At 47.4% G+C, this 14,391-nt stretch overlaps 1 protein-coding gene across 3 annotated transcripts; it reads right to left on the minus strand.

Moving 5' to 3' along the window:
• Nucleotides 1-212: 212 nt before the first annotated feature.
• On the minus strand, nucleotides 213-13,664 carry SERPINA9 (serpin family A member 9). Of its 3 annotated transcripts, XM_008958257.4 has the most exons (6): nucleotides 13,603-13,664; nucleotides 7,103-7,335; nucleotides 6,691-6,802; nucleotides 4,582-4,855; nucleotides 2,184-2,331; nucleotides 213-788 (listed from the first exon to the last, which is right to left on the minus strand). In XM_008958257.4, the coding sequence occupies exons 1-6, from the start codon at nucleotides 13,637-13,639 to the stop codon at nucleotides 585-587; spliced, it is 1,008 nt and encodes a 335-aa protein (XP_008956505.1). In that variant the 5' UTR covers nucleotides 13,640-13,664; the 3' UTR covers nucleotides 213-584. The 3 variants fall into 3 exon arrangements, with proteins under 3 accessions (XP_008956505.1, XP_057155703.1, XP_008956503.1); XM_057299720.1 differs by having other exon boundaries at nucleotides 6,691-7,145; XM_008958255.4 differs by having other exon boundaries at nucleotides 6,691-7,335.
• Between the last annotated feature and the right edge of the window lie 727 nt (nucleotides 13,665-14,391).

Consider the following 14,391-nt stretch of genomic DNA (forward strand, 5'->3'; position numbering starts at 1 on the left):
CATTGTTGCTGTAGGGGGGTCTGTCTCCCCCATTTAGGCCTAACAGGCCAGGAATCTTGTCTTGTTTGTTAATATATTAACATATATTAAGTGTTCAATAAATTTTTGGTGAATAAATGAAGGAAAAAAATCATGCAGCCTCTGAGATGTCATGGGATGACATCCCAGCCATCGCGAGTTCGCTAGTAAATCATTTTCAGATTAGGACCTTGTTGACAGATGAATTCGTATTTTAGTTTTATTGAATGTGTTATTGTAATTCTGCAATAGAGGTGCCTAACCTGGGTTGGCATATTTCCATTCCTGGGAGCCCCAAGGAATGGAAATATGGTAACCCAGCAACATCCCATGAAGCTAGTTACCTGGGAGAGTTTGTGGAAAAGGGCACTGACTGGGGTTAATGGGTGTTGGCTTGTGACTGGGGTCCCTGTTGATGGTTTGGTGATTGAGCCTTGGAAGTGGCGTCCCTGCCAGCGAATCCAGCTCCACTGGGGTCAAGTGCACCCTCAGAACAGAAAGAGGGATGTGGTCTGTTATTTCTTGTGCATTAGCAACGTGCCATCAGTTAACAGGCCATTTCCCACCTAGGATTTAGTGGGATTTTCCACTTTCCCTAGAAAGAGAATACTGTCTGTGGCTTTATTTGTAATCATCATCAGGAAGGTCCTATTGAAGGAGACAGTGAAGTAAGAGGGACCATCCTTTGATCGGACTATGAACTTGGTGGCGGTAGCTGCTGCGGCCTCAGTGCCCTCTTCACTGACATCCAGCACAGCCTTGTGGGTTGCCTGCCAAGGGAAAAACAAACATCAGTGGCCCCAGTGGAGACACTTTTACTTAACTGAGTAAACTAAACTGAGTGTTTTTGCCCTGGAATGGTGATGTCTACCTTGAAAGGATTCAAGGTTCAAATGCCTGGCATTGGGTTTACTCAATACATTGCAGTGGGTGTTGACTATGGCCCATTGGTCCTTACACCGGGATTGAGATGGTTACAAACACAGAGCAGGAAGACCGGAGTGAGTCTCAGTTCTGCCACTTATGGTTGCAAAATTATTAAGATGCTGCGTGCTTCAGGTTCCCGATCTATAAAAGATAATAATAACTGCATATGCCCCGTAAGGTTATTGTGTAAATTAAGGGAGATCATACAAAGCAAGTGCTCGTGGACTTGCCAGCAGTAGTAATTGCTGCAGTTCTTGCATGGCAGACATGGGTTTGATATGACTAAGGTTAGATCCCTTCTTTGTCTTCTAGGGAAGAGATTCTTAACCTGGAGTTCCTGGATTTCTAAGCTTCAGGGAGGCTTGAGCTCCTGTGACTACAGGCATTATTTTTCATAGGCTCACAGATACACTTTCCTCGAGAAAATGTCCATTATGCTCATCATATTCCAGTGGGGCCTCTCAACATTTTCTGAAAACCAATGACAAAGGTCCCCTTCAGTGGCCCCAGGATCACTTCTGACTATTATAATCCACTATCAAAATAAAATTTTAGGTCAGGGATCAGTAACCCATATGTGTGCAGGGGCTAGGCAGGTAACCCCAATTAACTGACAGAGACTTCTTGTAAGAGCATGGGGTGCCCACATTACCTGGAGGATACTGTCTGGTTAAAAGGGGCACTCATAGCTCAGCTCCTGTGATGGCTGCCATGTGGACACATAGGCTCACTGTTGCCATGTGGGAATTAGAGTTAGTGATTTATTTCAAGAGGATCAGAAATCTAGACTTTTAGATCTAATATACTATGTTTTAAAACTCCTCTCTCTCTCTCTCTCTCCCTCTCTCTCTCCTTACACACTGAAGGCCAGACAACACATCTACAGGGTGCAGATGACCTATGGCAGCCACACTGTGATGCCTGTGTGAGGGCCTAAACTTCAGGGAGGAAGAAGTTGAGGTCAGATCCTGAGGGAGCACTTTCTCTCCTGCAGCAGGCATGGGGGAGCACCTGACTTCTGAGGATGGCTTCGGAACATTTGTGTGAAGAGGGATAACAGATGCTGCGTGCCAGAGGGATGGTGGCCATAGGCCGCAAGATTCGGTTCTTCTGGCCGCAGAAGACCCTGATTTCACCTTTCAGGCCTCTGTTTCCTTATCAATGAAATAAGAGCATGTGATTAATTCTGCAGGTGCTTCCAGCTTGGACTGTTTTGCAAATATTCTCATTCAACTCACTTTAGAAACCTGCAGGGAGTCTCTCTTTGCAATTCCAGAAAAATCAGCATTTTTGTCAAAGGCATTTTGGATGCCCATCTTCGGGAGGATGGTTTCCAGATTGTAGGAGGCAGAAATGGAAAATCTGGGGATGAACACCTCTATCCACCTGTGGAGTAGGGAAAAGGAAACAATGAGGTCACAAGCCCATGGTGTCTGCATCTCTGCTCCTAGATGCCATTTTGGGAGACTCCGTTCTTCAACCACTGCTAATTGCTGCTAAAAAGATCAACACATCCTAGCCAAGAAACCCAGGTTGCTCTTGAAATAAGCCTCCCAGCTGAGCAGGTCCAGCACTAAAAACATGCAAGGAGATAGACGAGCCCCCAGTGAAGTGGGTGCAGAGGTGAAAAAGCAGTCAGCAAGGGAGTCTATGGCAGAAACCAACAGGAGACGCCCAGTAGCAATGGAAGCTCATCAACCACCCACTCACTCTCCGGAATACCTCCTCAGCAGCACTTCCTGATGCAAGCCCTGCTAATAATGCCCTAGAGCAGCAAAGTCCAGCAGAACTTCCTGTGATGCTGGGAAGATCCTAGACCTGCACTCTCCAGTACGGTAGCCATTAGCCATGTGTGGCTACTGAGCAACTTAAACAGTGGCTTGTGCAAATGAGAAACTAAAATGTTAATTTTACTACATTTCAGTTAACTTAAGTGTAAATTACTGCAGGTGGCTTAGCGGCTACTATATTGAACAACACCACCTGATAATTTAGCACAATATTTTTTTTCCTCTGCAATGGTTTCCCTGAACCGAGAGTAAAGAGCCCACATGTATTGAACTTTTTTTTTTAGATGGAGTCTCACTCTGTCGCTCAGGCTGGAGTGCAATGGCACAGTCTCTGCTCACTGCAACCTCCACCCCATGGGTTCAAGTGTTTCTCCTGCCTCAGCCTCCCAAGTAGCTGGGATTACAGGTGTATGCGGCCATACCCGGCTAATTTTTTTGTATTTTAGTAGAGACAGGGTTTCACCGTGTTGCCCAGGCTGGTCTTGAACTCCTGAGCTCAGGCAATCCACCCGCCTCGGCTTCCCAAAGTGCTAGGATTACAGGCATGAGTCCAGCCTGAACATTTATTATATGCCAGACATTGTCCCAGGCACATTCAACAACACTTCCCCCATTTTAAAGACGGTAAAGCTTACTTTTAGTGCTTTGCCCAAGGTTATGCACTTAGTGACTCACAGCAATGAAAGCACAAAAATATTGGATGGACACATTTCAGTCCTCATCTGACAGGTGTCTTGTGACCCCTCATGCCAGGGACAGCTCTCTTTTCCCTGCCACTGTCCTCTTTCCCTGTTTTCTCCGTGCTCCATCTGCTGCTCTGTACTCTGTCCCTCCCTCCCTGAAATTCTGTGCCACCTCCTCTTCCTATCCCCAGCCCCAGATGCAGCGTGAGAAGAGAAGAAATCGCTGACACACCCTGCAGCATCTCTTCATCCTTAACTTTGAGTTTTTGCCAGTGCTGTGTCCTCTACCAAAGCTGCCCTTGCCAAGCCTCTGTGTGCTCATATGCTACCCACATGTGCAGCTAAACCCCACCGCCTCCTTGAAGCTGTCCCTCAGTCCCAGCTGAAAGTGATCTCTCTCTGCTCAGAAGCTCCTCAGCACCTTTCCTGCCCTCCCGTGGGGCATTGCCCAATCTCTTTCTTGAATTCCAGTTACACTGCAGCCTTCCTTCTCTCTTCCCAGACTATGAGCACCAGGGAATGCTGCTAAAATCATTCTATGATGCCAAAAATATATTGCTAAGAGACAGAACATAAAACTTGGACATTCCTTTTTTATCTCATGATTAATCTTTTTGCTATTCTCCATATTTTTTATACTCACCATACTAATTACAGAACTAATAATAACATTATTAGCTAGCATTTACTGAACACTTACTATCTTCTAGGAATTCTTCTAAGCACTTTGTAAGTAGCAGGTTACTTTACCTTTTCACCAACCTTTGGATTTGGTAATATTGTTATCCTCTTTCTTATATGTGACCACCAATGCTTTTGTTTGCTAGCTTTTATGGGATCATTCCATAGATTTCAATATCAGATAGGCTTCTAGAGCCAGCTCTGCAAGCATATAACAGCTACATGACCTTGGGCAATTCACTTACCCCCTTGGAGCCTCCATTTCCTCATCTGTGTAATGAGTGGTACTAAGACTCCTCATCAGGTGATAGTGAACTTCAAGTGTGAACATGTATAGACAGCCCCAGGCTCTCTGTCCTGCATGCAGTTGGTGCTCACTGTGCAGAAGTGATTATCCAACAGCTGTTAGCACAATCTCTCCCCCGTCTTTCAATGTGTGCAGCCCCTGCCTCAGGGCCCAGGAGATTGACACAGATGCCCACCTTTTCTGGAGTGAGTGGCTCCACTTTCTCAGTGTTCTGGCTGACAAGGCCTGTTCCAGTTGCCTCATCTTGCCCTTGCTAGGGAGGACAAAGAAGGCCACGGCATCTCCCTTGTAATCCATCTGCAGCACAAAGCAGTTCAGCTCTGTATCCACCCCAAAAGCAAACTGCTCTTTCTGGTGCATCATGGGGACATGCACAGTGACCTGCTCGCCCACCAGGAATGGGAAGTTCTTTCTTGTATATTCAGGGTGAAAGGGCTTCTCCCACTTGGCTAGCACAAAGAGAGAAAAGACGTCTTTATGTCAAAGTACAATTAGTGAGGCAAAGACAGCAAACTGAAATGGGGAATTACTGCTAGTGGGTATGAGGTTTCTTTTTGAGGTGACAAAAAAATGCTCTGATATTACACAGCGGAGTAGTTGCCCAAACTTGTGAATATACTAAAAAGCAATAAAATGGTGAATTTTATGACATGTGAATTGTATTTCAATTAAAAATAGAATTAGTTAAATAGAACAACATAAAGTGAAGGTAACTTAGTAAGGGCTCAAACCATACCAGTTTTCTTTCCTTCTCTTTCCTCTTTGCAGGATGGATGGATAAATGGGTGGATAGCCTGGCAGATGGAGGGTGGATGGATAGATGAATAGCTAATGGATAAATGGTTGGCTGGCTGGGTGGATAGATGGATTAATGGATGAATGGATGGATGGATGAACCGATAGATGGATAGATAGATGAATAGATTAGTGGATAGGTGGTTGGCTAGCTAGATGGCTAGCTAGGTGGATGAATGGATGCATGGATGGATGGGTGGATGGATGGATGGATGGATGGATAGATGGATGAACTGATGGATGGATAAATGGGTGGATAGTTTGCTGGATGGGTAGATGAAGGGTGGAGGGATGAACAGGTTAATGGATAAATGGTTGGCTGTCTGGGTGGATAGATGGATGTATGCATGGATTCATGGATGAATGACAGATGGATAAATGGGTGGATAGTTTGGTGAATGGGCAGATATAGGGTGGATAGATACATGAATAGATTAATGGACAGGTGGTTGGCTAGCTAGGTGGATGAATGGATGCATGGATGGATGGATGAACTGATGGATGGACAAATGGATGGATAGCTTGGTGAATGGGTAGATGGATAGATGAATACATTAATGGATAGATGGCTGGCTGGTTGGCTAGGCGCATGCCTGGATGGATGTACAGATAAACTAGTGCATGGATAAATGAGTGAACATGTGGATGAAGGGAGGGAGGAAGGAAGGGAAGGAGAGGGACAGAGGAAGGGAGGGATGATACGGTGGCATCCATGAAAACTCTGCCTGGAGATGCCAGGCACTTCTATCTCAAGCACAACCTATAAAGTTGGCTTTATCATCAGAGTATCCAGTCAGCACAGAGACTGGCACAGGTCAGGCACTCAACACATGGTAAATCTTTTAGAGACACATGGTGAGGATCATAGAGCAAGTATGGGGTAGAGGTGAAATTCAAATTCAAGTTGTTTGACTTTAAAGCTGATGTGCATTCCCTGCAATACGGTGAAACTGTAAAGCTCTAACATATATCTACAACTATATCTATATCCATATGCAGTTATATATGAAGGAGACTTCATATATATAAGGGATACGAATGACAGGCACATCAGCTTGTCTACATTTCTACACCTATGAAAGTGTTCACACTCTTGGATTTGCTTCTTAAACTGGGTTGTCAGAGAGTTCCATGTTTCTTCTCTAAAACTTTCAAGGGGCAGTGGGACAGCTGCTGGTGGCAAGAGATCTTTTCTCTCAAGTAGTCTCCAGATTTTTCCTGTGGGTTTCCCACTGAGTCAAATGTAAACACACCTCAAGATGCTTAATCTGTCTACCCAAAGAGAACTAAATGAGTCCCTACTGTTACTGGTAAACATGAGCTATCCTAGGTCCTGCAGCCAGCTAATTGCAAAGCTAATTAGAGCTCAGGCCCTCCCATTTCTCCACCCTGCAGTCTAGGGTTTGTCTGGCTTGTGTATTTCACTAAGCAAAAATCATCATCATCATCATAAAATAAATAAATAAAAATCAACTTCTCAAATCCTTACCTTTAAAGAAAATGTGGTTCACCAGCACCATGGCCGTCAGAAGGTCAAGGCCTTGGATTATGTCTACAACCTTCCCTTGGGTCTTCTTTTTCACATGGCTGTTGATCCTCGCCTGGGCAATGGAGGGGCTGGAGAAATCTGTAGAAAAGACTTCTGCTTCATACAGCCTCTTGACATTGCCCAGGAAATTTGCCTGCAGCTGCAGCTCCTTCTTGATGAAGAGGGCACTTCCCATCTTCAAGGTCAGGTCTTTGCTGGGAACAGTCAGTGAGTGAACCAGGTGCTGGAAGCCCTGGTGGATGGCAGACTCTGGTGTGTGTGTGAGGTTGAAGCCCAGGCCCTGGAGAATCTGGGTCTTGGTGACTGAGTGGGCCCCAAGGGAAAGCATGGCCAGGGAAGTGGAGACACTCACGGGGGAGAAGAAGATGTTCTGACTCGGGGTCTCCAAAACCAGCCTGCGGTATAGGCGGAAGGCAAAGTCGGTGTTGAGGGAATACACCTGTGAGGCAGGGGTGCTCTTTGTGGAGGAAGGGCGGGGGTATGCACTGGGGGCATTGGCCGGGGACACACAGTAGATTGGAGCACAGAGGCCAACAGCAAAGAGTACTCCATAAAGGTAAGATGCCATTTTGGAACAAAATACATCTGCAAGAGAAGTAAGAACCATTGAAGGGGTAAACTGAGGGTCCAGGCCCTGAATCAGAGACCCTTTAACACCCCCACCCCATCAGCAGCAGAATGAGGACAGATAGGCCAGTTAGCAGAGCTCTCTCACATAATCTCTGAGCCTCACAATATTCCCATGATGTAGATCTTATTATTGCTGTTTTACTTGCAAATGAGTAAACAGGCCACAGAGAGTCTGTGCACCTTACCCCATATAGCATGGTTGACTTGTCTGTGTTCTGTGTGGGCTTCAAAGTCAGGTCTCAAATTCCAAATCCCATGCTTTTTGATGTTTCTGCTTCATGGACTTATTTTTTAAGAATTGAGTGTGTGAAACCAGATTGCATTAGCAGCCAGAAGTGGTTTCTCACCCTTTGGAGGTCCCACCACAGATTCTTTATCCATTTTGTGTAGATCTGATTATTTTCTCACCCTGGCTGCCTGTTCCCAGACACAGGCATTTACTAATGTGTTCATATCTCTCAAAAAGTGGAACCCTGGAGCAAAAGGCCGTCCTTTTTGCTGCGCTCCTTCAGGTGCCCTGAGCACTGGCAGTCAGTTGCTGATGAGCTGCAGTTCTAGTCACATCTGTCTGCTTCCCCTTCAAGCCTCAGCTGACATGGCTTTGGCACCAAGGAGACTTCAGACTAAATGACCTGATAGCAATTTCAAACCCCAACAGGGCTGGGCTTGCATCTAACCCTGACATTCGTGGTGGACGAGTAACCTCTCTGGACTTCCCTGTTTCGCCTTTGTAAAACAGATATAGTTACCTTACAGAGTTGTTCAGAGGACTGAGTGTGATAAGGCACAAATTGTGCAGCACGGGACCCAGCACATGGTGAGCGCTGAATACATTACTTTTACTGTTGTTTTGTTGAAGTCAGAGAGAATTTGATTGGAGCAACTCTATCAAGTACTGCTCGCAGGTCTCCCCAGCCCTGCCTACAGCACCCTCACCTGTTCAGTTTCATCAGAAAGATTTCATTTACTTTAACACAACTTTACAGAGGAGCTCCAACCCTGTGCGTTGACCCTGAGATACAACAGTAAGTGGTCATTTTAGAGAAGGAAGGTGTATGAATCCAATGCAAGGCCAGATGAGGTCTGTGCTCAGCCAGAGGGGAAAGCAAAGCAGGTGTGTGCTCCAATAGGTCACATCCATCTGAAGGCTTTTCTCTCCTCACCAATTTTATAAATTCCCCCCCATGACCTGGATGTCCTTCCCCCCATCATCCTTTTCACAAGCACAGTGCCTTCATAACCCCCCTTGCCCTTCATCAGACTTTGCTCTTTAGTCATTTATACTACAGTGTGAATGGCTACCACCAACTCGTCTCCTAGGAGCACCGGCATGAAGTGTTACTCCTGATTGTGAAGGAAAGACTTCACCCACTGGAACAAGAATTCAGTCAGTAAGTGAACAATTATTTTGCCAGAAATGGAGAAGGAAAAGATAAGAGAACCTTTGCCAAAAGCGAAAAAAATATTGCCACACATAGTCACTTGTCTATGTCAGACCAAGCATAATGTGACAGCCACATTCCCAACAATTTCTCTGTGGAAATGAAATATGTAAATGAATCACATTTTATTTTACCAGATATAATTTAACTTAGATGGAACTTTATAAAGAACCCTTTCACTGAATGAGTAATTCTTTTGAAAAACTGTTCATTTCTCTCCATTTCCACTTACGTGATTGGCGATTTCTGTTTTGTAGTTTTGTGTTTGCCTGTTTGACTAAAGTGGAATTTTCTTTCTAAGTTACATTCGCATCCATCCATCCACCTACTGGACCCTTTGCCAACCTGTTCTGAACTGGCCTCCGGAGCTGCCCCCACCCTGAGTGCCCCATCTCTCCCTTTCTCCAAGAAGGCCATTTTACCCATGCTGCCATCTTCCAAGTCAGGAGACTAATGGTCACTCTGCACTCTTCGGCCACCCTCCTTCCCCACATCGTTCTTCCTCCCCGAGACATCGCAAGTCCCAGCTTCTCTCCATCTCTTTGCTTTTCCCTTGGTCCAAACCCTTCTTATCTCTCCCCTGGACAATCCTGAAGGCTTCTGGACTCATCTCCCTCCTCTGGTCATGCTTCCTCAAAACGTTTTTCTTAAGAAACTTCACCAATTTGACTCTGCACAGAGACGATCTACTGGGAGATTGAAGTGTTGGGGCTACAATGGGGGACAGATAGCCAGGGTCCTGGCTCTCGAAGAGTTCTCTGGGAACCCTATGACATGTGGCCTTGAGAGTTGACTGCTTCCCCCTCTCTTCAGCCCCACTGCTGGCCAGTGGATTTATCTGCAGCCTCTGCAGTCAACACCAATAGCAAACAGCCCAGGGTCCACCTCCCTCCCTTCTCTTCCCACTCACCCACCCCTTGCTCAGGCATAGCATACTCTGCTACAAATGCCCCTCCTGGATGCCACCTTCCTTCGCTCATGGCAAAGCCCTTGTTTCTCACTCTGGAAGACTCTACTTAGCTATTACCGGCTTGAGAGGCCCTCCCTGGCTCCCCTCTCCTGTTGTGACTTCATCACTCTCTCCCTTCTCTCTTCTGGCACTTCTGGAATTTACTCGACTTCTATTACCAAATGGATTATCACTGACCACACGCATGCCTTTAGATAATCTCTAGGTTCTTTGAATGTGTAATTTATGCATTTGGTCCATTGGGTTGAACATGTACACTTATTATGCAGGTACTATAGGAGGTGTTGGGGCTACAATGAGGGACAGAGAGACAGGGTCCTTGTCCTTAAGGAGCCCACTGGGAAGACAGACAATTAGCAAACACCACTAGGCACAAGAAGTGTGTGTGTGTGATGAGTAAGTACAGGCATTGGGGACACCTATTCTGTAACAAGAAAGGCTTCCAGTGGAAGTGGCAGCTGATTGAAACTTGAAAAATGTTAGCAAGGTAAAAGGGAAAAGCAGAGAAGACAGAGATTCAGGCTGGGAGGACCACCTGTGCAAGGGCCCAGAGGGAACCAGAGCCAGGCAGCTTTGAGGAACAGAAAAGGTTCTGACACAGATTTCAGCACCACAGAAGCCGGCAGGAAGGGCTGGGGAGCGGGAGAGACCGGCTGCCGAGAGAGGGGGCCCCATGCAGGGATGTGCGGACTTGGTTCTGTGCCCTGGAACCCACTGGGGGATGGCTGCAGAGAACCTCAGCAGCAGAGAATTCTCAAGACTATCCCTGCACCTGTCTGTGTTCTTCATTGCTCTACACACCTGCTTCCTGTCCTCCTTTCCCCTTCCCCCGCCAGCACGGAAAAGTGCCCAAAGTATGGGCTCAGTAGACACTTGGTGTGCTGCCCTGAGATGGAGAAGCATTTACACCAGCCTCAGAACTGGGGTGGTGGCTGGGCGCAGTGGCTCACTCCTGTAATCCTAGCACTTTCGAGGCAGGTGGATCACCTGAGGTCAGGAGTTCCAGACCAGCCTGGCCAATGTGGCAAAACCCCATCTCTACTAAAAATGCAAAAGTTAGCCAGGCTTGGTGGCGGGCACCTGTAGTCCCAGCTACTCTGGAGGCTGAGACAGGAGAATCACTTGAACCCAGGAGGCGGAGGTTGCAGTGAGTCGAGATCAGGCCATTGCACTCCAGCCTGGGCAACAAGAGTGAAACCCTGTCTCAAAAAAAAAAAAAAAAAAAAAAAAAAAAAAAAGCAACAACAACAAAAAACCAGGGAGGTGAAATGAAGGAGGCCTCCTGGAATATGAGACTGAAACCCCGAGTTTCTCTTATTTGATGAGCTCTGTGACAGACTGGGGCTCCTCAGGACGCCGTGTAAGAGTGTGGCATCTGCAGGCTTCCCTGTGACAAGCTGGGGTCTACTGTTTTAACTTGGGGTCTGCAGGCCCTCTAGCCTCAATGGTGAAGTGGCAGCACTTGATCTTGACGGCCACTCAGAAGTCAGAGCCTAAGCAAGATCATGGTTCCCCTCCTAACCTCAGAGCAGTACTTTCTGTTTAGAGAACAGCATTGTCCTCGAATTGCTTCATCTTCTGAATTGCGTCGACCCCGATCTGTAAGGAGGGCAGTTCTGAGGAAGGGCGAGACAACGTCTGCAGAACGCCCAGTACGGCATCCAGCCCATGGTGGGCAGGAGACCAAAGCTGCATCTCTCTTGTGGCTCTTATGATTTTGTGTCCCTCCCTTGGAATCAGGGTGAAGGAATAGGATTGTCCCTGGCTATTCATGACCATGGGAGAGGAGACCAGGTTGAAGGAAGAGGACATCAGCCACATGGAGAGGAAGCGGGTGCTGCCAGGCGCCAGGATGCCACAAGCACCAGGGGTCTGTGCCCCTTTCTGTGGAGGCTGGCGGTGGGGTAGGTGGCTCTCAGGGGGCCCCCACTGATGCTGGGTTGTGCCTCCTAAAGAATCTGCATTCCCATCAGCAGAGGTGGCCTATTAGACGTGGCCTCCACGCCCCAAGTCTTGTTTCTTTTGGGCTTGGGTTGAGTAGGGGAGACCCACCTGAAGTCGGGGAGTTGGCTAGTAAGTGTCCTGAGTCATCGATGGTACTGGCCTCCATGTGACTTCAGGTAAGTCTCTGCTTTTCACAAGACTTCAGGAAGAGGTGGTCTCAAAAGGCCCTCTCTTCTGAGTCTGGGATCTATGTCTGAGGGCCCCCAGGTCATTGCTCTCTTGAGGGAAAACCGTGGCCAAAGCTCATTCAGTCAGCTCTTAAAATCCACCACATTCCCCACTTTGCTTCTCTCCACCCTGAACTCCTGTCCTCCTGTGGCCACCCCTTCTCTCTCCCAGCCCTGCCAAGGCCCTTGCCCCTCTTTTGGCTGTGGCCCGGGTTTATGTGAGCGTTCGGCCAGGGGGCACTGCTCGTTGGGGTGACAGGGACACTCTGCCGTCCCCAGGCCTTGCCTCTTCTGGACCTCTCCCTCCCAGCTACCACAGCCTGCATTCCACCTTCCATTGTCTCTCACTCACTCCCATCTCCAAGCGCTCCTCCACCCTGCAGATAGGGTGACCTTTCCAGATGCTGATCTGGTGTATCACTCACCTCGCCTCGAATTCCTCAATGGCTCCCCATTGAGCTCAGGAAAAATGATCAAGCCCCTGACATTCAAGAGCTTTATTTATTGGGCCCTGACTCACCTCCCCAGCTGCATCTTTGAGGACCCAGCTGTTTGCATTCCTCAATTCCACCCCATCCCCTATCTTTGTTTGCCTCTTTATCCAGCTTGGGTATCAAGGGCTTCATTTTAATCTAACGTGCTTCACCCCCAGGCCTGTGTCTTCATGTCCCAGCCCTGTGGCAAGACTCCATGTGTGGTAGAACCTACCTGTCTGCTCCTTTCCTGCCAAGTGCTGCTGGAAGAGGGGTTCTGCAAGGCAGCCTCGTCCACTGTGGGTTCCCAAACACCAGCCTTTATCCACCTGGCAACATGTAACTCATCAGCTCACTCTCCCATTTTCAGGGAAAAGCTTCACCTTTTCCACGTCCTTAACCTTTTTATTCCAGGGTGGAATGGATGCTCACCCTGCTACATATGCGTGTGTGCCTACATGTGCACACACACACACACACACACACACACACACTGAGCAGACAACCTTGCCTCCTATCTCACATAAAAGAGAGATCCTATGAAAAGGAATTGTCTCAACTTCCCTCAAAGGGCATCCTCTCTGCCTATCCCTACTTTCCCAGTCGCCCCTCTCTCTCCCCTACACCTCCACTCCACCAACAAAGCAGAGGATCTGCCCTCCTTTGAGGTCCAGTCCCCCTTCCTGGGCCTTAGAAAGTATCTCTTCTCTCCATCTCGGGACCCTTCCACCTCTCTTTTCTGCACTTAAACACTCCCTCTCAAGCTGATCCTTGCTGTTAGTTTGGAAACTGTTCAAGTCTTGCTCGTTAAGACAAAGAAACCAACAACGACACAACAACAAAAACACTCCTTTCACCCTCTCATTTGCTTCTTGCAGCTGCCCTATTTCCATACTCCTCCCCTTGTGGCCCAAATTTTCAAGAGCTGTGTATTCATGGTCTCTGTGGCCTTACCTCCAACTCACTCACTGGTCCACTCCAGCCTGGCTTCTGTATCCACAAAAATGTGACCCAGATGCTACTAAAAGCCAACTAATGTGCCTAGGTTCTCATCTTATTTGACTTCCCAGCTGCATTTGACACTGAAGACCCTGCTCTGATCCAGTCCTTCCCTCTGGCTCAGTGACACCACATTCCCGATCTCTCTGCACCTCCTCCTTACCCACCTTTGCAGGTTCCTCTTCTCCTGCCCTGTCCTTGCATGGTTGGTGAGCCGTGGCACTTGCTTACTTGGTTGTAGCTCTCTCCTCACTTTAATCTCTCCTCTCCCTCCAGCTGATCTCATGCCACAACACCCATGACTTCATTACTAAGACATGCAAATGATATATTATTTTTATTCTCCAGCTAGACATGCAAATGATATATTATTTTTATTCTCCAGCTCAATCCTTTCCTCTGATCTCTACATGTCTAACTTCCTACTTGATATCTCCTCCTGATGTTGCAAATAAACCTTACATGCAATATGAACCACAATGAACTCAGACTCCTTCCCAAGAACCATCTCCCAGCAACAGCCACAACCGAAACCTCTTTTCAACATTTCTGTCACTGGGTCCACCATTCACCTAGTTAGCTGAGCCTAGGAGGCATCCTTGCACTTCCTTCTTCTTCATGTCAACTTATCGCCAGTTTTGTCAACTTTACCTCCTAAATGTTGCTCAAGTCCATCCACTTTTCTCTGCCTCCACTCTAGCAGGCTAGTTGGGCTGTCATTGTGTCTTGCCTGGGCTACCACAGAGCTTCCTAACAGCTCTCTCTGCATACCCTGTCCTGCTCCTCCAATTCACTCTGCACATGACAGCTAGAATAGTCTTTTAAAACTCAAACCTGACTGTGTCACTTACTATTTAAAATGTCTCAATAGCCTCCCATTTCCCAAAGTAAACACTGAAGTCTTAACTTGCATTGCCTGGCCTCTGTGGGCTCCTCTAACTTCATCACAGATCATG

The sequence above is a fragment of the Pan paniscus genome, chromosome 15 (genome assembly GCF_029289425.2).
Source record: "Pan paniscus chromosome 15, NHGRI_mPanPan1-v2.0_pri, whole genome shotgun sequence".
NCBI lineage: Eukaryota > Metazoa > Chordata > Mammalia > Primates > Hominidae > Pan > Pan paniscus.

What these genes read in the sequence shown, in the direction of transcription:
- SERPINA9 (XM_008958255.4), bottom strand. Translation starts at nt 13,639, where the DNA reads ATGCAAGGACAGGGCAGGAGAAGAGGAACCTGCAAAG. An exon ending in GAGAAGAGGAACCTGCAAAG is followed by an intron (nt 7,336 to 13,602) that starts GTGGGTAAGGAG and finishes CTTCTCTTGCAG; the next exon opens with ATGTATTTTGTTCCAAAATG. An exon ending in GAACCACATTTTCTTTAAAG is followed by an intron (nt 4,856 to 6,690) that starts GTAAGGATTTGA and finishes TCTTTGTGCTAG; the next exon opens with CCAAGTGGGAGAAGCCCTTT.